General features: G+C 39.2%; 2 protein-coding genes across 2 annotated transcripts; one reads left to right on the top strand and one right to left on the bottom strand.

The window, feature by feature from the left end:
* Positions 1 to 4319: 4319 nt before the first annotated feature.
* On the bottom strand, positions 4320 to 16750 carry LOC130929550 (intermediate filament protein ON3-like). Its single transcript, XM_057856782.1, has 8 exons — positions 16589 to 16750; positions 12011 to 12219; positions 11875 to 11935; positions 9851 to 9946; positions 9623 to 9787; positions 9426 to 9551; positions 6704 to 6924; positions 4320 to 4416 (listed from the first exon to the last, which is right to left on the bottom strand). The coding sequence occupies exons 1-8, from the start codon at positions 16748 to 16750 to the stop codon at positions 4320 to 4322; spliced, it is 1137 nt and encodes a 378-aa protein (XP_057712765.1).
* A 2096-nt stretch (positions 16751 to 18846) lies between these two features.
* On the top strand, positions 18847 to 26026 carry LOC130911904 (keratin, type I cytoskeletal 18-like). Its single transcript, XM_057829562.1, has 8 exons — positions 18847 to 19215; positions 20088 to 20170; positions 21472 to 21628; positions 21714 to 21875; positions 21952 to 22077; positions 24906 to 25126; positions 25410 to 25444; positions 25746 to 26026. The coding sequence occupies exons 1-8, from the start codon at positions 18847 to 18849 to the stop codon at positions 25964 to 25966; spliced, it is 1374 nt and encodes a 457-aa protein (XP_057685545.1). The 3' UTR covers positions 25967 to 26026.
* Positions 26027 to 27812: the final 1786 nt, after the last annotated feature.

Below are 27812 nucleotides of genomic sequence, written 5' to 3'. Positions count from 1 at the left end.
CATGTTAACTCTGTACAAATATGTTTTCCACATTGGAATAACATGTCACAAGAACTAATAAGCAAAAGTGAATATTCATGACAGACAGACAGTCTGTCTTCAACAACCAATCAGCATCTTTATTGATTTTAGATAACCACCGTAAATTAACAAATTGAGGTCATTATTATTGGGGAATAGGACCTGAACACTCATGTTTTAACAATTTATGTAGTTAAAGCTCATGAGGACAGTATGCTAAAAACCAACAGAGACTGGTAAACACTGCTTGGTGCAAAAGCACCTAAAACATTATAAAAGTTGCATTATGGTTCTGTATGTGATCTTCAAAATCACGTTGGAGGTTTTGCCACTTAATCATCTATTGAATGGGAACTTCGAGACACGACTTTCTCTGACTCCACTTGTATCTTGATGAGCAGTTGTCTCTTGGTTTGGCAACTTTCGACTTGAATGAAGTAAGGAGTGAGGTTAGTAGTTAATTTTTTTAGGCTTATAGCTTCTCAGGTGGTGTTTGCTTACGAAGCAGCCGAAGATCACCGTCTAAGCAAGGAGGTGGATGGAGTGCTTGGTTTATAGAACTCTGAGTAGAAGAAAAGTTTGGATTTAGTGAGACACGATGGAATGGTATACATGCTGGATTTCACCTTTCCCTAAAGTATGTGCAAAATCATATGAAAGCAGCCTGTATGATTATGATCCGTTGTATGAAATGTGCAGTTGTGATTGCGTGGCTCCTTGTTCGCCACCTGAGGGAAGTATAATACAGACAGGCCCAGAGATATTCCTATAGTGGTATGAAAAAGTATCTGAACCTTTTGGAATTTCTCACATTTCTGCATTAAATCAACATCAAATGTGATCTGATCTTTGTCGAAATCATACAGATGAAAAAACAGTATCTGCTTTAACTAAAACCATCCAAACATTTATAGGTTTTCATATTTTCATGAGGCTAGCATGCAAACAATGACAGGAGGGTAAAATTAAGTAAGTGAACCCTCTGCCTGAGGCGCAATTGAAACCAATTTTTACCAAACATTTAAGTCAGGTGTTTTCCCAATCACTGATGAGGGGTTTAAAGGTGCCCTGCTCATTTTAAAACACACACCTGCTAAGAAATGTCTTGATGAGAAGCATTGTCTGATGTGCATCATGGCTTGGTCAAAAGAGCTGTAGGAAGATCTGCGGTCAAGGATTGTTGATTTGTATGAAGCTGGTTAAGGATACAAAACCATCTCTAAAAGTCTGGATGTTTATCAATCGACAGTCAGAGAGGTTGTCAACAAATGGAGAGAGTTTGGCACTGTTGCTTCTCTCCCAAAGGGTGGCCGTCCACCAAAGATGACGCCGAGTTCAGCGCAGAATACTCAGAGAGGTAAAAAAGGACCCGGGAGTGTCTGCTAAAGACTTAAAGAAATCACTGGAACAGTCCAATATCTCTGTGCACACATCAACTATGTATATGTAAAACTATGGCCAAGAATGGTGTTCATGGGAGGAAGCCACTGCTGTCTAAAAAAACATTGTTGCTCGTTTAATGTTCGCAAAAAGGCATTTGGACACTACACAGAGCTTTTGGCAAAATATTTTGAGGAAACCAAAGTTGAATTGTTTGGGAGTAACACACAAGGTCATGTGTGGAGGAAAAATGGAACAGCTCACCAACATCAACACCTCATCCCCACCCTGGGATGAGGAGAGAGCATCATGATTTGGTTTGGTTTTGCTACCTCAGGGCCTGGACAACTTGCAATCATTAATGAAAGAATGAATTCAAAAGTTTATCAGGATGTTTTGCAGGAAAACCTGAGGCCGTCTGTCGGAGAGTTGAAGCTAAAAAGAGGATGGATGCTAAAACAAGACAATGATCCAAAACACAGATCCATCCATCCATCCATCCATCCATCCATCCATCCATCCATCCATCCATCCATCCATCCATCCATCCATCCATCCATCCATCCATCCATCCATCCATCCATCCATCCATCCATCCATCCATCCATCCATCCATCCATCCATCCATCCATCCATCCATCATATTCCACTTGCATGCCAGACATCCCAGGAATCCTACTGAACTACAGCAGTTTTGTAGAGAAAAATAGGCCAAGATTAGTCCTGATCAATGTGCCAGACTGATCTGTAGCTACAGGAAGCTTCTGGTTGAAGTTATTGCCGCTAAAGGGGGGGGCCACAAAATATTAAATGTGATGGTTCACTTACTTATTTTCCCCCCTCCTGTTATTGTTTGCATACTATCCTCATTAAAATGGGAAAACCTATAAATGTTTGGGTGGTTTTAGTTAAGGCAGACACTGTTTTTTCATCTGTGTGATTTTGACGAAGATCAGATCTGATTTGATGGGAATTTTATGCATAAATGTGAAAGATTCCAAAAGGTTCAGATTAGAGATGTCCCGATCGATCGATTGATCGATCGGGTCCGATCACGTCATTTTCAAAGTATCGGAATTGGCAAAAAAATATCGGCTATGCCTTTTTTTAATATATATATTTTTTTCTATTAAATTGTTTTCTAATTGTATTTATGGTTACAGACAATATGTTACACTCATCCAGAGTCTTTAGTTTAGACTTAAGGTAGGGTTATCAAATTTATCCCGATAATGGCGGTAATTAATTTTTAAAAAAATGTATCACGTTAAAATATTTAACGCACTTAATGCATGCGCTGCACGACCCACTCACGCATTGTCAAGCTCAATCTCTAATGGCGCCGTTTTACGTATATAGAGAGATGAAAGGCAGCGTAAAATGAGTAGAGTGAAGTTTGGCAGCCTTTGGAGCCTTTTATTAATTGGCTAAAGCCTTACAATCCCTCTCCCTACGATTAGAAATATCATGGGGAGCAGTGTGGGGAAGCAAGGTAGCGAGTGATCTTTTTCTTAACACCTTATGTTATTTCCCAACGCAGAGAAGATATATCAATTGGTAGCACTACGCACAGTCATGGTTCCACTTGCCATCATGCATTTGGGCATGGCTACAGTATCATTTACTGAAAGCTCAGCAAATACACTAGATGGCAATATTTAGTCACAATATACAAAGTCACAAGTCTTTCTATCCGTGGATCCCTCTCACAGAAAGAATGTTAATAATGTAAATGTCATCTTGAGGATTTATTGTCATAATAGACAAATACAGTACTTATGTACTGTATGTTGAATGTATATATTTGTCCGAGTTTTATTCATTTTTTTCTTAATGCATTGCCAAAATGTATATGATCGGGAAAAATTATGGGGAATGATTGGAATTGAATTGGGAGCAAAAAAAAGCAATCGGATCGGGAAATATCGGGATCGGCAGATACTCAAACTAAAACGATCAGGATCGGATCGGGAGCAAAAAAAAACATGATCGGAACAACCCTAGTTCAGATACTTTTTCATACCATTGTAACTTTTCGGTTCTTATCACCACAATGAACTAAAAAAAGAAAAAAATGCATGCTCACTTATATTTAGGTCAGGTGACTGACTTGGCCATTGCATGATACTGTGTTCCAATTCCTTTCCATAATAAAAAAAATTGCTTTGTGAAGCACAGTGCAATGACTTCTGAAGCATTTGGCTTGATATGATCAGACAATCCTGCCAAAACACCTCTGAATTCAAGCTCAACAACTTAAACTTCTGCAGCTTCGGCATGTCTTGTTCAATTCATTTCAAATCCATTGTGACAATGTTTCGAAGCAAAAAGATGCCAACTGTGTCCATGTTACGAAATTTATGGACTCGACTGAAAACAAAGCAACTAGAACCCCTTTGTAGACTCTAGTGAATATTGATGGTTTTCTATAAGAGTAAAGGATTAACACCTGTGAGTATTGTCAGATCTTCTGTGTACATATTGCTCTACCATTTGTAGTATCAGTTGCTTTGAAGGCTTGCAATGCCACAAAACTCCCCCTATTCTTTAGTCTGTCTAGGCACTGTGAGTTTTCAATTCTTTTTTTAGACTCAGGCAAAACAAACCGTAAATCTGTGTGGTCGTTTAAAATTCACAATTTGACATTCTATTGGTTTTATGTTTATTTTGACTGTAAACTATATGCTGATTGCATTTAGGCAAGTGAAGTTTCTTTCATGAAGAATTGTTTATGGGCTACCAAACACAGTAGCCAAACATCACTCATATTTGCAGCAAAGCCATTAAAAGCAAGAAATAATTACTAAATAAATGAATCACTTTAATGACAAACTGTATGTGGGTTGCTCGTATCTCAAAGCAGGAGTATATTCAGAAATTGATCCAATGAATAAAAAGGGTCACAAAAAATTGGTTGCTCAAAAAAAGTGTTTGTCTTCTGCACAGAACTGTTGGTCACTTTGGAAACTCAGTTCAAAGGAATTCGCACCTGAGTTACGCATGAGTTCATCCATTCTGGAAAGACACAGAGCAGAAGCAGATATTGGTAATATAAATACAATTTAGCATTTAGCAGAGGTGACAAAATTATTCACTCGCTGTATGCGAATAGTAAAATCGATAAGTGATGTGATAAGAGGGGAAGTTCTGATTCAACCTCTATACTAAAATGTAAGCTGTCTCCAGCATAATACCATTTTAATAAAAAAGATGTTTCCCTCTTTTATTACCTTACATAATGTCAAAAAAGGTAATAAGTATACAGTGGCACCTTGACATACGATCACTTCGACACACAATCTTTTCGACATCCGACGTAAAATTTGACTCGACATTCGTTTCTACATCCGACGATAAGCTCCAAATACGACGATCTATGACAGCCCTGCAGTTTCTTTGTTTTCCTGCAAGACGGACGCATGGCAGATTTTCTTGTGAGAGAAATCAACATGGGTTCCTACAATGTTAGTGCAGGTTGTGAAAAAAGGTGATGCTTACCGTTACCATCAGTGTTGTTAATAACGGCGTTAGAATATAACGGCGTTACTAACTGCGTTATTTTTTTCAGTAATGAGTAATCTAATTAATTACTTTTCTCATCTTGGCAACGCCGTTACCGTTACTGAGGCGGGAAAGGCGTGCGTTACTATGCGTTACTAAGTTGGTTGAATAAAAAAAAAGTCTGAGAGAAACGGACTCACGGAGACGAGAGAGCAGAGCAGGAGTGGGAAAGACGCCGTTGCAACCGCGATGCTAGGTGGCTCCAATAATACCTAACTGTAGCCATAGCCGACAAACTACGCCCAAATGACACGGTAGATATCATATTATAGAAGTAGATGCAAATGACAGACACAGCTGCATTGGCAACATGTTTTAAGGACTACATGCGTTAGTAAACAGCCGCCATCTTAAAGCAGTAGACCTCTCAGAAAGGCTCTGATGTAGAGATCCTTCCTAGCGAATCTAAGTATTTATTTATTTATTTTAATCTAAAATGCTCCTAAATTGGCAAAATCTTAACTTAAATCTATCTTTAAATGATGAAACCGTTTTAAAACTTACACATGTTTAAAGTAGACAGAAGGGGACTAATGCAATAACAACGGTTCATTCACAACTTTAAATGACTTCCACACATAGCAAAGGTTACTATCTAGTTATCGCAATACCTTTGTGTCTAGTTAAGTGGAGGGTAAAGAATTGGGCTAGGGCCAATTGTCCCCAAAACCCTTTGAACTTCACATTGCGTGACCTGTTTTTTTGTTTTGTTTTTTTTTTGAGAAAAAAAAAAAAAAGAAAATTATGACTAGTTACTTTGCCAAGTAACTAATTACTCTTACATTCAGGTAACTGAGTTACTAACGCAATTACTTTTTGGGAGAAGTAATTTGTAACTGTAATTAATTACTTTTTTAAAGCAAAATTAACAACACTGGTTACCATTGACGTGAAGATAGATATGATAGGAAAATATGAGTGTGGGGTGCGCATCCGTGATATAGCTCGCTCAACAATACAGCCGAAGACGGTCTACGAGGGTCCTCCTCCGTTCGCCCGTCTTTATAAGTTAAGGCGGCAATTATTATTGATTATTATTGTGATACCATCGCCCAAAAACCGCCAGCTTTGTCAGGTTTGTTCATCATTTATTCCATCAATTTGTGCCTAGTGTCCCCCGCAGCAAGTAAACAAGGTGAAAGTTAAAGTAAAAGGCTCACTATCAAGTCAGCCTGCGTTCAGGTACACTACGCAAACACATTCCCCACATTAGAACCCGGTTTGTGACATTATTACAGGTATTAATATTATTATGGCTGTTATTATTATTCAAATGTTTATTAATAATGTATTTGTTTTGCTCTTTGTAATTGATATTTTCAATAGTAACATCAGTATTTATTGAGAATTGAGTGTAGATTTTCAGGCTGTGGAACGAATTAATAGAATTATAATGTATTCTAATGGGAAAATCCTGCTCGACATACGACCATTTCGACTTACAAACAAGGTCCTGGAACGAATTAACTTCGTATGTAGAGGTACCACTGTACTTTTAAAAGTGTGTGGGGGGGGGGGTTTACATTAAACCGTCACCTGTAAAACTTTTAAAAGTGTGTGTGTGTGTGTGGGGGGGGGGGGGTGAATTAAACCGTATCCTGTAAAACATATACTAATCCAATACTGTCTACTACATCTGAAAAATTTTTTAGTAGAGAACCCAAACATTTCTATTTCCTCACATCATCTTTTAATTATTAGGTTAGGGTTTACTACTACTACTACTGTATAGCCTAAGTACCTCTGCTCCTCGCCCTCCAGCAGCTTATGATAGGTCGCGATCTCAATATCCAGGGCCAGCTTGAGGTCCATCAGCTCTTGTTGTTCCCGGATCTGGCAGGCCAAGTCATGCTTGGTGCGCCTCAAGGCCTCCTTCAGCTGGCTGATGTCCTTGCGGGCCCTTTCCAAGTTTTCGTCACCTTCAACAATTGTGTCATTGATGTCTTTCTCCAGAGACTCTTCCTACAGGCAGGGCGACAATCATTTAACACTAAAAAGCCAAGGAATTTTCTCTATTCCTATAAAGCCTAGACCAAAGCCTTTTGGCAATCACATTCCAATATGGCGACTATGCTCTCTGAGACTGAGAATTTAGTTTTGAACCATATGGAAGCACTAATGAACAAGGGAAGAATTGTAACAATGGACAAATTCTTTACTGTCACTTGTTTGTGTCACTCGAATAATGTCAAGATTTTCAAAGGTTTGACTTATGTCAAGACTTTGATGGCTTTGCTTGAGTGATGGGCCCTCGTTCCCTCAGGACTGAATTGCGCAACAGACATTTCCCTCAAATGAGTTGGTCAGTATTTCCCAGTAATTGCTCATTTAACAAACAAAAGCCAATGTTCACAGATGTAGTGGGCTATTAGCTAAAAGCCTTTTCTGCGAATGGCTCTGCTCCAGACTTACAGGGTAGAAAAGCCAAATGGCTCCGCTCTAGGCTTTTTAGGAAAACTTCGAAAACACCCACCCACAGAATCGAGTGCTGCGCTGTATTTTGTCCTGATCTTGGAACTAATATTGTTTTTACAGTGATTACACACAGTGTCTGATGATACCAATCATAAAAGTGAAATGCTTTTCTGTTCAATATGCTGAGGAACAATAACCAAAAAAGGGGCCTGAAGCAAGAGGCGCATTCGCAGATAAGCGTTACAACTGTGCAATAAAGCAGTGGTGCCTGAGAACTAATGAAGTGTTGATACTTTGTGAGTGTACGGACATTTTAGTTTCACTCTCTACATTTGAAAACAAATTTGCTGAGGCGACTGTCAACCAGTTCCATCTAATTTTTCATGTGTCTGAGCAGACTCTGAGCATACTGCCGACCAAGGTGAGCAACGTCAAATGTGTACACGGAGGTCACACGCCAGTATCACGCCTATTCAAAACCTAGGATCACAGCAAGTTACATGGCTTAATAAAATAATGAAATTACGTTTTCAGTGTAAACCTACATGAAATAAGTGAAATTATCTGCCAGTGCTTCTAGTAAAATTTTACTCAGATTTCTTGAAATAATAAAAAATAGCAAGGGGAAAATTAGCTTAAAAGACATATTTTAAGAAATAAATTAGTATATTTAATAGGGCTGTCAAACGATTAAAATTTTTAATCGAGTTAATTACAGCTTAAAATTTAATTAATCGTAATTAATCGCAATTAATCGCAACTCAAACCATCTATAAAATATGCCATATTTTTCTGTAAATTATACATATATTCTGTAAAATAAATTGTTGGAATGGAAAGATAAGACACAAGATGGATATATACATTCAACATACGGTACATAAGGACTGTAGTGGGCATTTCACTCTACTGTCATTTAAATCTGTCTATGCTGTCCTCACTCCGAAGTGTCTACTTTTTCCAAAGCTAGACAGCTAGTGAACAACGCCTTAATAATCAGACTTCTTCCTTTTTCATCTGATTTATTAATAAAATGGCCTCAAACCATTGTCCTCTTTAGACCGTCGTAAAACTACAAAAAAAAGTACACAAGCATTGCATTAGCAACAACGTTAGCTTAGCACGCTATACAGGTTCACTAAACATAAACAAAAAGCGTCTTATACAAAAAATATAACATTTCGCTTACTAACATAATATGCACATTCTTTACAACAACCATACTTACGGACAAATCTTGTCCAAGGATCATAAAAGCACAACATTACAACGTGGGCGTCAGCCCGAGACGTCGTGCAGCCATATTGAACTGTCAAGAAAGCAATAAACCATGTCGCAAAGCGACCACAAGAGTTCGCTGTTGGACAGCACAAAAAGCCTTGCTGTAAAACTTACCAAAAGGCAGAATACTGTCTGAGCGGGACATGTGCGTTAATTGCGTCAAATATTTTAACGTGATTAATTTAAAAAATTAATTACCGCGCGTTAATGCGATAATTTTGACAGCCCTAATATTTAATCTTTAAAAAGCTTTGAAAGGTCAGAAACATTCTTAATTCAAGAAAAGATATTGTTCAAAACATTATTTGAGAGCATTTTTCTAGACACCTGTCGCACATTAAGTTACATTGCAAAATGGTACAGAAAACAGTTTTGTTGGTCTAATTAACTAATTAACTAGATTAGTTCTAAAAGTAGATATTAATTAATACTGTAGTGCTTGCAAAGATTGGCAGCGGAATGTTGATCCAGTAAATCAGCAGAGGAGTCAAACTCACTTTTCTCCACCAATGGGAGCGTCGCGTTGCCGTATCAGAAGCACCAATGGGAGCGTTACGTTGCCGTACGGAAAGCACCAATGGGAGCGTCGCGATGCAGTATCGAACGCACCAATAGGAGTGTCGCGCTGACAATCAGTCTTTAATATTCACCTTTTATTTAAGAAGTTTAAATACTACTTTTACCAGAATCTAGAAAGTCTAAAGTATATTTAAGAGTTTTTGTTTTTACCAAGAGTGTGAGTATTTTTCCCACTGTTGGAAACAAACCTTCCTTTTGAGAGCATCCAGGTCTCCATTCAACCTCTGAATGAGGCGCCCCATGTCAGAGATCTCCCTGCGTATATCCCTGACTTCTTGCTCATGCTGGCCCACTTTTAAAATCATGACATCCATCTGAAAGCATGAGACGCCAAGTATGTAAATAATCAAATATACTGACTTTTAACATCTTCCTCCTTTTTTACCTTTTTCTGGTTCCAGTGCTCTGCTTCCTCCCTGGTCCGAGAAGCAATGTTGGCATACTGACTCTTGACATTTTCGACAATCTCATTCATGTCTAGAGACCGCTTGCTGTTCTCTCGTATAATCACGGTCTCATTTTGGATTTGAGATTCCAGCTCTTTTATCTCCTGGAAGGAGTTTCAAAATTGATAGTGGGGACAGAAAAAAACGCAGAATAACTCTTATGTTACCTCATCGTAGCCAACTCTGAGGAAATCCAGTTGGCCTATGAGATCTTCCAAGTCCAGAGCCAAATGTACAGCTTCCAAGTGACCTTCATCTGCATCCTTTTGGAAAGCACAACTTTCATACATGATAACAATGTCTAGTTGTCAAAAGTGTGTTTTCAAGACAGCAATTGAAAGTGCACCGGGTGTCTATTCGTGATCACTTGCATGGGCATTATAATATGTACTGAGAAATATTCAAATACAGTAGGGCAAATAAGTATTTAGTCAACCACTAATTGTGCAAGTTCTCCCACTTGAAAATATTAGAGAGGCCTGTAATTGTCAACACGGGTATACCTCAACCATGAGAGACAGAACGTGGGGAAAAAAACAGAAAATCACATTTTTTTATTTTTAAAGAATTTATGTGCAATTCATGGTGCAAAATAAGTATTTGGTCAATACCAAAAGTTCGTCTCAGTACTTTGTTATGTACCCTTTGTTGGCAATAACGGAGGCCAAACGTTTTCTGTAACTCTTCACAAGCTTTTCACACACTGTTGCTTGTATTTTGGCCCATTCCTCCATGCAGATCTCCTCTAGAACAGTGATGTTTTGGGGCTGTCGTTGGGCAACACGGACTTTCAACTCCCTCCACAGATTTTCTATGGGGTTGCGATCTGGAGACTGGCTGGGCCACTCCAGGACCTTGAAATGCTTCTTACGAAGCCACTCCTTTGTTGCCCTGGCTGTGTGTTTGGGATCATTGTCATGGTGAAAGACCCAGCCATGTTTCATCTTCAATACCCTTGCTGATAGAAGGAGATTTTCACTCAAAATCTCTCGATACATCGCCCCATTCATTCTTTCCTTTACACAGATCAGTCGTCCTGGTCCCTTTGCACAAAAACAGCCCCAAAGCATGATGTTTCCACCCCCATGCTTCACAGTGGGTATGGTGTTCTTCGGATGCAATTCAGTATTCTTTCTCCTCCAAACACGAGAAACTGTGTTTCTACCAAAAAGTTCTATTTTGGTTTCATCTGACCATAACACATTCTCCCAGTCCTCTTCTAGATCATCCAAATGCTCTCTAGCGAACCGCAGATGGGCCTGGACATGTACTGGCTTCAGCCGGGGGACACGTCTGGAAGTGCAGGATTTGAGTCCCTGGTGGCGCATTGTGTTACTGATAGTAGCCTTTGTTACTGTGGTCCCAGCTCTCTGGAGGTAATTCGATAGGTCCCCCCGTGTGGTTCTGGGATTTTTGCTCACCGTGCTTGTTATCATTTTGACGCCACGTGTGAGATCTTGCATGGAGCCCCAGATCGAGGGAGATTAGTAGTTATCAGTGGTCATGTATGTCTTCCATTTTCTAATAATTGCTCCCACAGTTGATTTCTTAACTCCAAGCATTTTACCTATTGCAGATTCAGTCTTCCCAGCCTGGTGATGGTCTACAATTTTGTCTCTGGTGTCCTTCGACAGCTCTTTGACCTTGGCCATAGTGGAGTTTGGCGTGTGACTGACTGTGATTGTGGACAGCTGTCTTTCATACCGATAATGAGCTAAAACAGGTGCCATTAATACAGGTAACGAGTGGAGCCTCATTAGACCTCGTGAGAAGAAGTTAGACTTCTTTGACAGCCAGAAATTTTGCTTGTTTGTAGGTGACCAATTACTGTACTTATTTTCCACTGTAATTTGGAAATAAATTCTTTAAAAATCAAACAATGTGATTTTCTGTTTTTTTCCCCCCACATTCTGTCTCTCATGGTTGCGGTTTACCCATGTTGACAAACACAGTTCTCGCTAATCTTTTCAAGTAGGAGAACTTGCACAATTGGTGGTTGACTAAATACTTATTTGCCCCACTGTAGATGTGCTGTTGTGGTACACATTGAACTTTATCTTTCTTGATAATTGTCGTATGTTGAACATTTTTTATTATGTTACCTGTCTTTAATACTCTTCACTCACTTTATCACTTTTTGTGATATTTTTGTGTGGCGGCGACTAAAGTGCAACAGGAGTAGCGATGGTACCTTTTTGGTGATAATAAATTCATTCTCCAGTTCTGCTTTCTTAAGCAACTCCTCCTCATACCTGTCTCCAGAATGAAACCAGAATTATTGTGGCACTCATAGTAGATTTAGCAAGTCAGCAACATTGATTTCTCACCTCTTCTTGCTGTTCTCTGCCTCCTCCTGGTTATGAAGCAGCTCACCCTCAAGTTTGGCCTGGTCAGTGAGTAACTTCTCAACCTGTTCGTTCAGGGCCTCCTCTAGTTGTTTAACCACGGCCCCAATCTTGCTCTGATATGCCTCCTGATCTTTGAGGATCTTCAACTTTGTTTCCAACTTTTTGTTTTCATCCTCCTGGTATTTCACCTGTAACACCGACAGAGATTGGTAACAAACTAAAGATTATGTTTTAATAGTGGTTGTGGGACAGAAATAATCCCCCTTGACTGAATGATTTGAACAAAGACTTTTATGAATACCTATAATTAATATTGAAAGGACACTCCGGTCATTTTGATGATTTGTTTCAAACTACATTTCTGTAAAGTACTGATAAACATTAGACTTTCATATATTTTAAATTCATTACACACAACTGAAGTAGTTCAAGCCTTTTATTGTTTTAATATTGATGATTTTGGCAAAAAAGTCAAGAAAAACCAAAACTCCCTGTCTAAAAAAATTTGCATATCATGAAAAGGTGCTCTAAAGAAGCTACTAACCTAATCATCTGAATCAACAAATTAAGCCAAAACCCCTGTGAAAGATTCCTGAGGCTTTTAAAAACTCCCAGCCTGGTTCATTACTCAAAACCGCAATGATGGGCAAGACTGCTGACCTGACTGCTGTCTAGAACGCCATCAATCGCACCCTCAAGCAAGAGGCTAAGACAAAGAAAGAAATTTCTGAGCGAAAAGGCTGTTCCCAGAGTGCCGTATAAAGGCACCTCAGTGGGAAGTCTGTGGGAAGGAAAAAGTGTGGCAGGAAATGCTGCACAACCAGAAGAGGTGACGGCACCCTAAGAAAAATTGTGGCGAAGGGCCGATTCCAGACCTTGGGGGACCTCCAGAAACAGTGGACTGAGTTTGGAGTAGAAACATCCAGAGCCACCGTGCACTGGCGTGTGCTGGAAATGGTCTACAGGTGCCGCATTCCCCAGGTCAAGCCACTTTTGAACCTGAAACAGCGGCAGAAGCACCTGACCTGGGCTGCAGAGAAGCAACACTGGACTGTTGCTCAGTGGTCCAAAGTACTTTTTTTCAGATGAAAGCAAATTTTGCATGTCATTCAAAAATCAAGGTGCCAGAGTTTGGAGGAAGACTGGGGAGAAGGAAATGCCAAAATGCCTGAAGTCCAGTGTCAAGTACCCACAGTCAGTGATGGTCTGGGGTACAATTGTCAGCTGCTGGTGTTGGTCTACTGTGTTTTATCAAGGGCAGGGTCAATAGATCTAGCTATAAGGAGATTCTGGAGCACTACATTTTCCATCTGCTGAAAAGCTTTATGGAGATGAAGATTTAATTTTTCAACACGGCCTGGCACCTGCTCATTGTGCCAAAACCACTGGTAAATGGTTTACTGACCATGGCATTACTGTGCTCAATTGGCCTGCCATTTCTCCTGACCTGTACCCCATAGAAAATCTGTGGGATATTGTGATGGGGAAGTTGAGAGACACCAGACCCAACACTGTGGATGAGCTTAAGGCAGCTATCGAAGCATCTTGGGCCTCCATAACACCTCAGCAGTGCCACAGGCTGATTGCCTCCATGCCACGCTGCATTGAAGCAATCATTTCTGCAAAAGGATTCCCATGTATTGAGTGCATAGCTGATATAATTAACTGAAAGTTGACATTTTTTTTGTAATAAAAAAACACTTTTTTGTATTGGCCGGATGAAATATGCTAATTTTTTTAGATAGGGATTTTTGGGTTTTCTTGACTTTTTTGCCAAAATCATCAATATTAACAAAAGGCTTCAACTACTTCAGTTGTGCGTAATGAATCTAAAATATATGAAAGTCTAATGATTATCAGTACATTATAGAAAATAATGAACTTTATCATAATATACTAATTTTTTGAGAAGGACTAGTATAAGATAAATGCTGAAAACACATACATCGGCTGAGAACAATTGGGTGCTGAATCCTTGAGTTACAACAAGAAATCCTGTAATGTCTGCTCACCTGCCATTTTTTTTCTGTTTGTTTTCAGGGTAGCCTAAAAGAGGGTCCGGTCGCCTGAAGTTTTTGGTTTCTGGCCCGCCTCTACCACAATATTAGGCTAAGCGCGTCATCAGGGGCATTGCACCCCAGCATAAGTGGAGCGTCTCCATTTACTTCACCATCAAGCTGTGCAGCCCAGTTGCAGCCCTCGATCCCTCAAATACATCATCTCTTGCATGTACAGTACATGCCAAAAGTTTGGACACACCTTCCCGTTTGTGCATTTTCTTTATTTTCATGACTATTTACGTGTGGAATCATGTACCTAGCAAAAAAAAAAAAAATGGTGAAATGAATTAAAACATGTTTAATATTCTAGTATCTTTAAAGTAGCCGCCCTTTGCTCTGATTGCTTTTTTGCACATGCTTGCTATTCTCTTGATGACCTTCAAGAGGGAGTCACCTAAAATGTTTTTTGACTTCACAGTTATGCCTTTTCAGGTTTGATTAATGGAAATTATTGCTTTATTAATGGGGTTGGGACCTTCATTTGTGTTGCATTGAATGAGGTGTGTCCAAACTTTTGGCCTGTACAGTATATGGTTTATGTTATTTGTCTAAGGGAGATAAAGGGCCGGCCGCAAACAACGGAGCAGCATGGCTGGTAAGGGTGTAAAACCCTAGACACAAGTCTAGCCAAGTGCGGCGGAAAAGCTGATCCAAAAAGTAGGTCTTTAACTGGATTTAAAAAGGCTTAGATCAGTCATGGTGCTGATGTAAGGGGGCAGACGATTCCACGACTTTGGGGCAGCAACCGCAACCGATCACCCCAGTGTTTAAGTTCCGACTTAGGAACTTTCAAAAAAAGAAGCTGGCTGGAAGAACGAAGAGCTCTGCCAGGGTTATGGAAGGTTATACAAGTAGGAAGGAGCCCGGCCGTTGATAGAATTAAAAACAAACACTCAAAGTTTAAAATCGATTCTAAAACGAATTGGAAGCCATTGGAGTGGCAATAGCATGGGGGCAATATATTCACTTCTGGATGTACCCAAGGGCGTAGGTTTGCATAGGGACCGTAGGGACATAACACCAGCAACTTTTCAGGATGCTCAAATTGTCCCCACCAACTTTAAAGGAACCTTATTTACATTAAATATATAGGTCATTTAGATTATCTTCCCATATGTTGTAAGGATAGAATTGAACCTACCATTATAAAGAGAATTATTTTCCTGATGTTCAAAGATTTACCTCTTTTCACTTGCTGAATGTGCTGGTCCCCCCCCCCCCCCCCCCCCAAACGCACGTGTGATTGGCTTTTGACTTTTTATATACATTTTTTAAAAATGTATTTATTTTCTACATTATTTTATTCAAAATATTTTTATTTGCAGCCTATACAGACATTTTTCAGATAATTATACATCATAATCGAGGTAAAAAGCTTTCATTTTTTTGTTGAGTTTGACTGTGCTTGTGGACATAAGCAGTTTTATACCTATGGAAAGGCTGCATTTTAATTTATTTATTTATTTAAATTTGCTTGTAAAATTCAGACATTTATTCTGAAAGTTTTCAAAATGTTTCTTTCGTAGTTTTTGAAAACAAAAGTTTCAATTGAATGTTGTTTCACCTGAACCAATACATATGAAAATTAGTATGAGTCAATACAGATTTATTTTGCATTGAGTCATTTAGCCTATCAATTAATTAGGTTCATATTCTTGAGAAATGAATCCATGAGCCCCATTCACCCAATCTGTTTGGTCTTATTAATGTCCCGTCCCCAGCAAAAATTGTTAATGCAGGTTATGCTGTCCCTACCAATGCTGAGACCAAACATACACCCTTGGATGTACCCGTTAAAAATCGAAGAGCTGCTTTCTTAAGTTGCAGACGCGAAATAGAGGAATTGCGGAAAGACTAACATAAAGTGCATTGCACTTGTGCATTGCATTAATTGTTGCTTGTGCCCTGAGTAATGGAAACCAAGTGCAAAATAGAAACACAAGAACCTTATAGTAAGAACTTAGTGCTATTATGCATAATTGTTAAAAAAAAAAGTTGTTGTTCTATTTAAAAAAGATTTCAAATATGCAATTTCTGTACAATATACCTTTGTGTAGTACAATATTTCTTTTTAACTTAATTCTTTCCAGACTTTTTTTTTTTTAATTACACATAAATCTCCTTTTAATCTTATGACGTCATATATTTGTAAACCTTTTTTTTTTTTAACTCCTTAACTTGTTTGATCCCAACATTATGATCCTCCTCCATTTTTTTTTTTTTTTTGTCCAAACCTCAGAGATGTTTGCAAGACACAAATAATGAGTTAGGAATTTAAGTAAGGCTGTATGAAAGATTTTTTGGTCCATGATTTACTGGCAAATACTGTAATTGAAAGTAAAACATTTGTTTTTCATTTTATATTTAGAGAGCATTTTTTGTGAGTACTTATAGTTGAAACAACAATAGGCGCATCAGTAGTATTTTAAATACATGTGTTGAATCCATTTTAAAAAAAAAATTGCCTCTACTGAAGAGTGAATTTCTTTCAACAAACCTTTTCAATCAGTCTTACAAACTTGTCATTGAGTCCCACCATGTCGTCCTTCTCCCTGAACTTGCCCGCCGAGTGTGCGTTGTTACCCGGGTAGCTTCTGACGGCTGTTGCGCTGCCTCCGAGCGTGTACGACTGGCTGCTGTAATCTCTGCCTTTGGACATTCTGAGGCTCTGAGCTACACTGGATACACTGAAATAGTACTGAAGCCGGATGGGTTGAGTTCACCGGCTCCCTTCCATTTTAAAGCGGAGGAGGACCGCCTCCAACTCGTCTTGCTTCCAATCCGTGCGCAATAACGCAAGGGTGGCAGAACTACTCACACTGTATATGTTAAAGTACCAAGGGCGTAGGTTTGTTCTCAACATTGGTAGGGACGCTATAACAGAATAACCTACATGTACACTTTTTGCTGGGGACGGGACATTAATAAGACCAAACAGACTGGGTACATTTCTCAAATATAGCTGGTTCCAACGTAAAAATGAAAAAAGTTATAATAAAATTATTTTCCTGGGAGAAAGTCATTTTTCAAAAATGCTTGCTTCATATAAAGGAAATTAGTGGTTGTGTTTTTGGTTGATAGAAAATACATAAATTTGATTTTAATTAAGGAATAAATGCACAAAATGCACAGTTGGATTAAAGTTAACAGCAGAGAAAGTACAGGAAGACACATCTCTAAGCAGATTTCTACTCGAGTTTTACAGGTTAGCAAGTTCACACAGTTCAATGTTATGCTAACTCTGATGCAGGTCGGACTTTCAGTTGCAAAACTAGTAGTGTGCTCCCGACATTCACAACATTGACGTCTTTTCATATTACTTAGAGTGGCTGCTGCTGGCCAAAAAAATACTTCTAATATCTTTCCTCTTCAAAGGTGGCGGAGGAGGCGGCATGTCGACATGTATTTCTGTCGGGATTGTGTGAATTTGGGGGTTCTAGTCATCAGCCAATCATACATGCGTTTGAAGGAGGGGGGAAATGGACCAGCACATTCAGAAAGTGAAAAGGGGTAAATGTAAATCCGCACACAATGTAGGGTCAATTCTATCCTTACAACGTATGGGAAGACAATCTAAATTACCTATATAACTGCGCTCATTATATAAAGCAAAGAAGGTTGCTTAAAAGTTGGTGCAGGGACAATTTGAGCATCCTTAAAAGTTGGTGGTGTTATGTCCCTACCGTCCCTATCCAAACCTACGCCCTTGAAAAGTACTTATACAGTACTTGTAATTTTATTTCTATTTTTTTAATGTTAATTTCATTTAGTTGTTATTGACATTGTATCAATTTATAAATGTATTTATAATTATAAGCGTAATGTAAAAAAAATAATGCAAAAAATACAACAATGATTAAGACATTTAAAAACAAAATAACAATATTTAAGTTTTGTTAAGTCACCGAAAATTGTCACTTAAGTACTGTCCATTTACCATTTACCATTTGTTCGATCTATAAAGGGTTTAACGTCTGAAGTGTCTACTTTTAAATGACTGTCCACTGTCCCTGAAAGGGTTAATCAGTTTGAAAAATGTATTTCGAAAAATCATACGCGTAAATATAATATAATAATGAATAAACAAAAGGATGAATTAATAAAATGTTAGTCAAAAAAAAGTTAATCAAATTAAAAACAAAATGTTTTAAAATCATAGAAAGAGAATGACACTCTGTTATGGCCGTCAACGACACTCTAAAGTTGATTTTATTTTTCTAACTTCACAGTGCAGTATTTAACTTTACCATTGACAACGATAGACGTCCCATTAATTTAAACGTGGGGGACTGGCTATAATGCTCATCTTTCATTGCCGCTGACGGCGCTAATCTAGAAGGGCTTCCATTCCTCCCTGTAAAAATGTAATGGACGTCTAGCGCCGTCAATGGCAGCAAATGAGTTCAATGGGTGCTATGATATATTGATATTTAGGACAGAAAATCGTTTTTCAACTGAAGGGGGGGGGGGGGGTAAAAATAAAAGTAAGTTAAAATGAATACTGAAGTTAAGCCTAGATGAATCTAGGTTTTTTTTTCGTTACTCCCCACTACTGATTGCAGCGGATGTAAGCAAACTGAGCAATAAAACCTGAATGGTAGCTTTGAATCCTTTGGCCGTATGATATTTCTTGAGCCAATAGCATCGCCGGGGCGGATTGGGTTGGTGCGTAAACATGGTATAAAATCCCACTAACATTGTTAGTCTCCACGCATCAACTTCTTGTGAGTTTTGTCGTTCACCATCTCAGCAATAATGCCTTCTAACACGGCAGCAAGCATGTTCGGTGGGGCGGGTGGAAGAGGCTCCCGGGCGTCCGTGGCCAGCTTGGAGGGGCTTCTCAATGTGCTGCGTAAAGATCCCGAGCGGAATTCCACTCCGGCCGGAGTAACAGTTCCTGGCCCGATCCCAGTCCTCTGGGCCCCAGCCGCACCAGCGGATGACAAACAGACACTGCGGGGCTTGAACGACCGTCTGTCCGGCTACCTGGGCAGAGTAAAACAGCTGGAGAGGGAGAATCGGCAGCTGAAGGATGAGATCGATGATATTTTGGTCAAAAGGAAAACACCAGAGGGCCGCGACTGGGGAGAGGTTGAAAAGCCGTTGAATCACCCCAAGAACAAGGTGGGAGCCTCTCTGCAATGTTTATGATCTGTTTTGTCGCTCTTTATTGTGCTAAGGCACATAATATTTTAAACAAGAAAAAAATGTCAACACTACTCACAAAAAAATCTTATCTTAGAAAGTGATAAATTTCAAAATAAATTTAACAGTTTATTTCAACTTCAGAACGACAACAATCGTATAATACAGTGCCTCGTTACCACGACTTTTATCATTTCATCTGACTTTCCAGGGTGACATTTGAATGTCAGGTCTCAATTATTTTCATACTTTGTGTTATTATTATTTTCATTATTTACTATTAATCCTTTCTGTGTGTTTTATATTAGAATTTTTAAATACATTTTAATTATAAATACAATGATCAGTTAATTAAATGGTAATTAAAAACAATAAAATTCTGTTGAAAAAAAAGGGACTACGCTACAGTTATGGCCCCGAATATTACTGTAAAGTTGATTGTAAAACAAATCATACTATTTCAATAAATGCCATCTTACCTCCGGCCATCAAATGGAAAAATATTTATTGTTCTGCTTGACAACAAATAAACTGAACAAATAAACTGGTCACCATTTATGAATCTCCATCTTCCGTTGTTCATCGGTCAAAAATAAAGGAAAAAAAGTATTGCTTTGCCACCATATCATCACGGCAGCAAAAAACTATGCTAAAGTAAGTTAAGGCTCTTTCCTTTGGCAAATGTAGTGCTCTGACACATCATATGGCATCCGAAGAAAATAACACTTTTTTATTCGTCGGTTATTCACAGATTTTTGGTATTTGCAGCCAGGCTAACTTTGCTGTATATTACAATTAAGCATTATTTTCATTTTGGAAATATATTTGTTAATATATCTTTCCTTCCTCAGATTAAGGACATCACCAAGGATAATGCCAAATTGCTGCTCCAGATTGACAACACCAAACTGGCCAATGCTGACTTCATGAACAAGTTGGTCCCATGCAGTACACCAAATTGATTCCCAACCACTAATGTGTTGAGAAATGTGATTGGCACTTGAAGTTCCAGCGTTTTTTTTTTGGCTATAAAGAAATACCAGAAAGGCGTCAAATGATCTCGATACCAAACTGACTACTTGGCTTTGTCAAATAATAGACCACTAAAACAAGCAATCAACCAGCCTAGGCGTGAAGGGGGGGGTTCCACTTTGGATAGCTGCAATTAGCATCTTCAATATTTGCAAACCCAGACTTGTTAACTCCTGGGTCAGTGTTAAAATGATTAGAGGGCCATGTGGCATGAAACTACGACTACCATCCAGAACTGTAGCTAAACCAGACTGTCTACATTTAAAAAAAAAGAGTGTTAGAACATCTGGGAGAAATCCCACCAAGCACCTTTACTTTGTCTTGACAAGTCCAACATTTATTTGTCACAGTTTATTATGATGAAGCAAACAATGACCAAAGAAGTTTCCACAGCAGCTCAAACAGCTGTTTTGTCACAGCAAACACAAGATTCAGTATACAGTACATACAGTAGGCAAACTGCAGCTTTTGGAATATGTAAAAAGGTTGTCTGCCCGACTGCCTGCCTGAGTGGTCCATTGTCCAACAAAGCCAAGGCAGCCCTGCCCTGCAAACAATCAATATGCTAATTGGAGCAATCCAACCCTGTGGTTTTGCGAGTGTGAATGGGAATGACTAATGAGAACCTCAGTGCTAAAAAAAGATAAAAAAGATCTGTGCAAAATGATCAAATTTCCAGTAATTGGTCCATAGTTACAAAAATTTGCTACACCTTATGTACTGTATGTGTATTTGTTCATCTATGCCAGCAGAAAATCGTGACAAGCATCACAAATGCTTTTACACTGAGTGGAAAAGTGTCACATTGACCTGTGGCTCCATCGTTTCCTTTCACACAACAAAAAAATAGCTTTGTGTTAAGATAAACAGACATAGATTTTAATTAAACAAATTCGCAGGTGAATCAAAATGAGATTATTTCAATACATTTTGTGACATTTTTCAAATGCAAAATTTGTACATTGGCACAGTAATGGCTTCTTCAGTTCAAGATTTTTTTTCTTTTTTTTTTTCGAAATTTAGAACTGTAAAAACCTTTTGGTTTCCCTTTTTGATCTGACTTCTTTGGGTCTATTCTTTCTATTAAAAAAAACTTAAGAGTAGTTTCAGAGGAATGACAACAATGCAGTTGTGTTGTTTCAACTTTTATTTAATAACAAAAAGTCCTAATTCCTATTTTTATATTTATTGTGTGAATGTTAGGCTGAATGATGAGACAAAGGCACGGAAGGCAATTGAAAATGACTTGGATGAACTGAGGAAGAACATCAAAGACACTAAGCTCAGCAATAAGCAGACACAGAAGGAAATTGATCTGGTGAAGGATGAATTAGCTATCTTTGAGCAGGACCACAAAAATGTGAGGCTAAACACGAAAACTATCAAGAACAAAAAAAAAAAAAGTGCAGAATCCACTCTGTAACTAATGTGTCTCTTGCATGTAGGCTGTGGACAACCTGTGTGAGAAAATCAAGAATTCAGGGGTGAATGTGGAAATTGAAACCCCAAATTCCAATTTGCCCGAAATAGTCAACAATATTCGCAAACAATATGACAAACTCGGCACAAAGAACCTGAAGGAGACCGAGGATTGGTACCAGAGCAAGGTACCTGACATTCAGACACCAGTCATTTCTTTCACTCTACCCAGCTTTTATTCACCTCACTGTGCATTATATTTAGTTTGAAAACATAAAGGTGGAAGAGGCGAAGAACACTGAAGCGCTGCAGTCTAGCAAGATGGAGCTCAAAGATCTGTCCAAGCAGAAAAAATATCTGGAAATCAAGGTTCAGGGTTGCCACACCACGGTAAGCCGTTCAGAGATTTTTACAAGTACATGCTGACATTGTTTTGTTTCCTTCCCCATAGCATTTATCCTTACTACAGTGGGATGGTGCTTATCGTAATCGACTTTGTGCAAGAGGCAGGATGCAGTCTGGACTGGATAAATCAGTAAACAAACAAAACAAACAAACAAAAAATAAACACAGATTGTTTGTGGTGGAGAATAGCCTGTATTATTGTTTAAGTACATGGTCCATTACTTGCATTCCTTGACTGCCCTGTCATTACTCCTCTAACATATTACAGAGGTATGAACAAGTATCTGAAACTTGTGGAATTTCTCACATTTCTGCATAAAATCACCATCAATTGTGATCTGATCTTTGTCAAAATCACACTGAGGAAAAAACAGTATCTGCTTTGCTAAAACCACCCAAACATTTATAGGTTTTCATATTTTGATGAGGATAGTATGCAAACAATGACAGAAGGGGGGAAATAAGTACCGTATTTTTTGGGCTATAAGTCGCACCAGCCAAAAAATGCGCAATGAAAAGGAAAAATAAACATATATAAGTCGCACCGGAGTATAAGTCACATTTTTGGGGGAAAATTTATTTGATAGAATCCAGCACCAAGAACAGACATGTCATCTTAAAAGGCAATTTAAAATACAATAGAGAGAATCGTTGTCTTTAGATCATGCCACAGCATCTCAACGGGGTTCAAATCTGGACTTTGACTTGGCCACTCCAGAATGTGTATTTTGTTCCTGTGAAACCATTCTGAAGTTGATTTACTTCTGTGTTGAGAATCATTTTCTTGCTGCAGCATCCATCCTCTTTTTAGCTTCAACTGTCTGACAGACGGCCTCAGGTTTTCCTGCAAAACATCCTGATAAATCTTTGAATTCATTCTTCCATTGGTGATTGCCAGGCCCTGAGGTAGCAAAACAGCCCCAAATCATGATACTCCCTCCACCATGCTTCACGGTGGGGATGAGGTGTTGATGTTGGTAAGCTGTTCCAATTTCCTCCACACATGACTTCATGTGTTACTCCCAAACAATTCAACTTTGGTTTCATCAGTCCACAAATATTTTGCCAAAGGTTCTGTGGAGTGTCCACGTGCCTTTTTGCGAACATTAAACGGGGAACAATTTTTTTTGTTTAGACAGCTGTGGCTTCCTCCGTGGAGTCCTCCCATCAACACCATTTTTTGCCATAGTTTTACAAATAGTTGATGCGTGCACAGAGATATTGGACTGTACCAGTGATTTCTGTAAGTCTTTAGCAGACACTCTAGGGTTCTTTTTTTTACCTCTCTGAGTATTCTGCACTGAACTCTTGGCGCCATCTTTGGTGGACGGCCACTCCTTGGGAAGCAACAGTGCCAAACTCTCTCATTTGTAGACAACTTCTCTGACTGTAGATTGATGAACATCCAGACTTTTAGAGATGGTTTTGTATCCTTTCCTAGCTTTATACAAATCAACAATCCTTGATCGCAGGTCTTCAGACAGCTCCTATGACCGAGCCATGATGCACATCAGACAATGCTTCTCATCAAGACAATTCTTAAATTCTTACCAGGTGTGTGTTTTATAGTGGGCAGGGCCACTTTAAACAACCCATCAGTGATTGGGCAGACACCTGACAAATTGTTTGGTAAAAATGGGTATCAATTGCTTTTTAAGTCTACTTAGGCAGAGGGTTCACTTACTTATTTTCCCCCTTCTGTCATTGTTTGCATGCCAACCTCATGAAAATATGAAAACCTATAAATGTTTGGGTGGTTTTAGTTAAAGCAGACACTGTTTTTACATCTGTGTGATTTTGACAAAGATCAGATCACATTTGATGGTGATTTTATGCAGAAATGTGAGAAATTCCAAAAGGTTCAGATACTTTTTCATACCACTCTAAGTGTCTCTCCAATATACCACCTGGAACTATATATATAAACGAAAAAAGGGCGTTCCAATTTGTTGTTTTATTCCAGGTATAAAAAGACAGTTTTTTGGGGATTTGGCAGCTTAGTCTTTGCAGCACAACCTTATCTACTGACTGTATAGAGCAGGGGTCTTCAAACCGCGCATTGGGCCTGTATGGGTCCTGGTTTTTGTTCCAAACCGATCAAGCACAGACAGTGTAACCAGTGAGGTTTCTGCTAAAACAAGCGCACCTGACTGCACTTTTAGGACACCAGATTGGTGCAAAGGGGTTGTCTTGTTTTGTTGGAATGAAATCCTGCACCCACTGCAGCCCTATGTGGAATAGTTTGGAGACCTCTGGTTTAGAGGTTTAAAGTAGAAGATTGCAGTACTCAACAACCTGACTGGTAGTGTAGCATTATTACTCACTTAATTGAACTTTTGTGCATGTTGAGTTCCAATACCGAACTTTCGAATGCATGTAGGCTCGGAGTTCATTGTTGGCATCAGTGGTTTTGTGACAGGCCGTCTGTTTTGTGATATGTCAAGACGAGATCGTTTCATGAAAAATGCAGAGTTGTGAACTTGAGACTTGCTTCAAGAAACCATTAGTAAAGTCTTGTCTTGGTCTGGTCTCAACCTCGATCCGCTAAAGAGTCAGACTGTCTTAGTTTTGATCTTGGTCTTAACTCCCACAAGTCTGGACCAAAATGCTTTTCAAACAGGCACTGTACTTCAGTACGGGACTGAAAATCTTATTGCTAGGGCAATTATTTGTCAGCACAGAGGTATAGGCAAGGGCCGGCCGCACGCTGTATAATTGGACTTTAATCAGTTTAACAGTGTCTGGGAAATTGTGAAACAATGTGTATGGTTGAGGTTAATTGCCCTGATCCTTAACAGACCATTTATTTGCAGATCCATAATCTGGAGGAAACTCTTAGGTTCACCAAGCTGGAGAACGGTCAGCGGTTGGCCCCACTAAACCGGAGTATCCTAGATTTGGAGCAACAGCTGAAGAAAATGAGGGCACACGTAGAGAACCAGTTAGAGATGAACAAGGACCTGCTGTGTGTCAAGATGAAACTGGAGGCCGAGATCAACGAATACCAGCAGTTGATATCAGGCAATGCCGACAGGTTGGTAGTCTGACGTCCAATAAAATGATGTCTCACTTGTGATTCTCCACAAAAATCAAGGCATGAATTAGGAGGCAAATGTCTGCTATTAACTACTTTGTGGCCACAAATCGGTATATTGTGCAAAGCCTTTATCCAAGTGTTCGTCCTCCATGTCATGTATGGTGTTTTGTAACTCTGGAACAGTGTGGTGGGAACCGTGGGATTAGTCATCACACAAAAACACAACAAAGCATGTTTCACACATCGTGTGTTAGTATTTTCTTTTCTTCTTTCTTGACAGCTTGGATTTTTCATTAAAAGATTGTCTGCCCCACGGTAAGTCATGGATACGATTCATAATAGCTCAAATCAATCATGAGTTATCTGATCTGTGGCCAAATGCTCATCACTTTAATAGGAAAAGTACCAGCTTTTTAGATGACATGAGTCTAGTATCCATTCACTAGTATCCATAAGATAACAAAAATCAAATTTAAGCACTGTCTGTGTCACTGTCACTGCATGCAATGTGATTATTGTAAACACTTCACAGGACAGAATTTGCAGGCAACAAGGATTTAGTGAAATGTCCTGCAGGTGTAGAAAGAAATCTGTCTCATTTTTTTTTCTTTCAAAGACCAGCAAAAGCCTGAAGAAGAGATTTCAGAGGAGCAGAAAGAAGAGACAGAAGTTGTGAAGCAAGAAAATAGATCAGATTCCCCAGAAGCTGTTGCAGTCCAAGCAGAAAGCTTAAAGAAAATTGACAAAAAGGTTTCCTCTTCATCTTCATCCTCTTCTTCTTCCTCAGAGTCTGAGGAGGAAAAGGCCAAGAACCAGGATGAGGTGGAAATAGCTTGATCCTAGTTTCATGCTGCCACGTGAATGACAATGAAAATCTGAATTCCAATCAAATAAAGAATTGTGTTGAAATTGGAATCAACTGTGTTTGTGCCATGTCATTTAGATCACTAATCTTTTGTACAAGCATATTTATATATATATATATACAGTGGGGCAAATAAGTATTTGGTCAACCACTAATTGTGGTTCTCCCACTTGAAAATATTAGAGAGGCCTGTAATTGTCAACATGGGTAAACCTCAACCATGAGAGACAGAATGTGGAAAAAAAAACCCATAAAATTACATTGTTTGATTTTTAAATAATTTATTTGCAAATCATGGTGAAAAATAAGTATTTGGTCGATACCAAAAGTTTATCTCAATACTTTGATATGTACCCTTTGTTGGCAATAACGGAGGCCAAACGTTTTCTGTAACTCTTCACAAGCTTTTCACACAGTTGCTTGTATTTTGGCCCATTCCTCCATGCAGATCTCCTCTAGAGCAGGGATGATTTGGGGCTGTCGTTGGGCAACACGGACTTTCAACTCTCTCCGCAGATTTTCTATGGGGTTGAGACCTGGAGACTGGCTAGGCCACTCCAAGACCTTGAAATGCTTCTTACGAAGCCACTCCTTTGTTGCCCTGGCTGTGTGTTTGGGATCATTGCCATGCTGAAAGACCCAGCCACATCTAATCTTCAATGCCCTTGCTGATGGAAGGAGTTTTTCACTCAAAATCTCTCGATACATGGCCCCATTCATTCTTTCCTTTACACAGATCAGTCATCCTGGTACCTTTGCAGAAAAACAGCCCCAAAGCATGATGTTTCCACCCCCATGCTTCACAGTGGGTATGGTGCAGTTCAGTATTCTTTTTCCTCCAAACAAGAGAACCTGTGTTTCTACCAAAAAGTTCTATTTTGGTTTCATCTGACCATAACACATTCTCCCAGTCCTCTTCTGGATCATTCAAATGCTCTAGCGAACCGCAGACAGGCCTGGACGTGGACTTTCTTCAGCAGGGGGACATGTCTGGCAGTGCAGGATTTGAGTCCCTGGCGGCGCATTGTGTTACTGATAGTAGCCTTTGTTACTGCGGTCCCAGCTCTCTGTAGGTCATTCACTAGGTCCCCCCGTGAAGTTCTGCGATTTTTGCTCCCCATTATTGTTATCATTTTGACACCACGGGGTGAGGAGGGAGTTGAAAGTCCGTGTTGCCCAACGACAGCCCCAAAACATCACTGCTCGAGAGGAGATCTGCATGGAGGAATGGGCCAAAATACCAGCAAGTGTGTGAAAAGTTGTGAAGTTACAGAAAACGTTTGGCCTCCGTTATTTCCAACAAAGTGTACATAATAAAGTTTTGAGATGAACTTTTGGTATAGACCAAATACTTATTTTCCACCATGATTTACAAATGAATTCTTTAAAAATCAAACATTGTGATTTTCTGCCCCCCCCCCCCCCCCCCCCCCCCCCACACACACACACATTCTGTCTGTCATGGTTGAGGTTTACCCATGTTGACAATTACAGGCCTCTCTAATATTTTCAAGTGGGAGAACTTGATATGGCTTCATATGTATAGATATGCTGCGATTGGCTGGCAACCAATTCAGGGTGTCCCCTGCCTACTGCCCGAAGTTAGCTGGGATAGGCTCCAGCACCTCCGCGACCCTCGTGAGGAATAAGCGGCATGGAAAATGAATGAATGAATGAATGTATAGATATGGCGGAAAACACTCAGGTGACTTGAAGTTCCGCTCTGAGATAACCAATTTGACCAATTTTCAAAATTTTCCTATATGCATGTGATCTATCATTGGAAAGCTTAAAATCTCTATTTTCTGGGGGAAGAAA

Source organism: Corythoichthys intestinalis, chromosome 2, assembly GCF_030265065.1.
Source record: "Corythoichthys intestinalis isolate RoL2023-P3 chromosome 2, ASM3026506v1, whole genome shotgun sequence".
Classification (NCBI taxonomy): domain Eukaryota; kingdom Metazoa; phylum Chordata; class Actinopteri; order Syngnathiformes; family Syngnathidae; genus Corythoichthys; species Corythoichthys intestinalis.
This window is presented reverse-complemented; position numbering and strand designations above follow the sequence as displayed.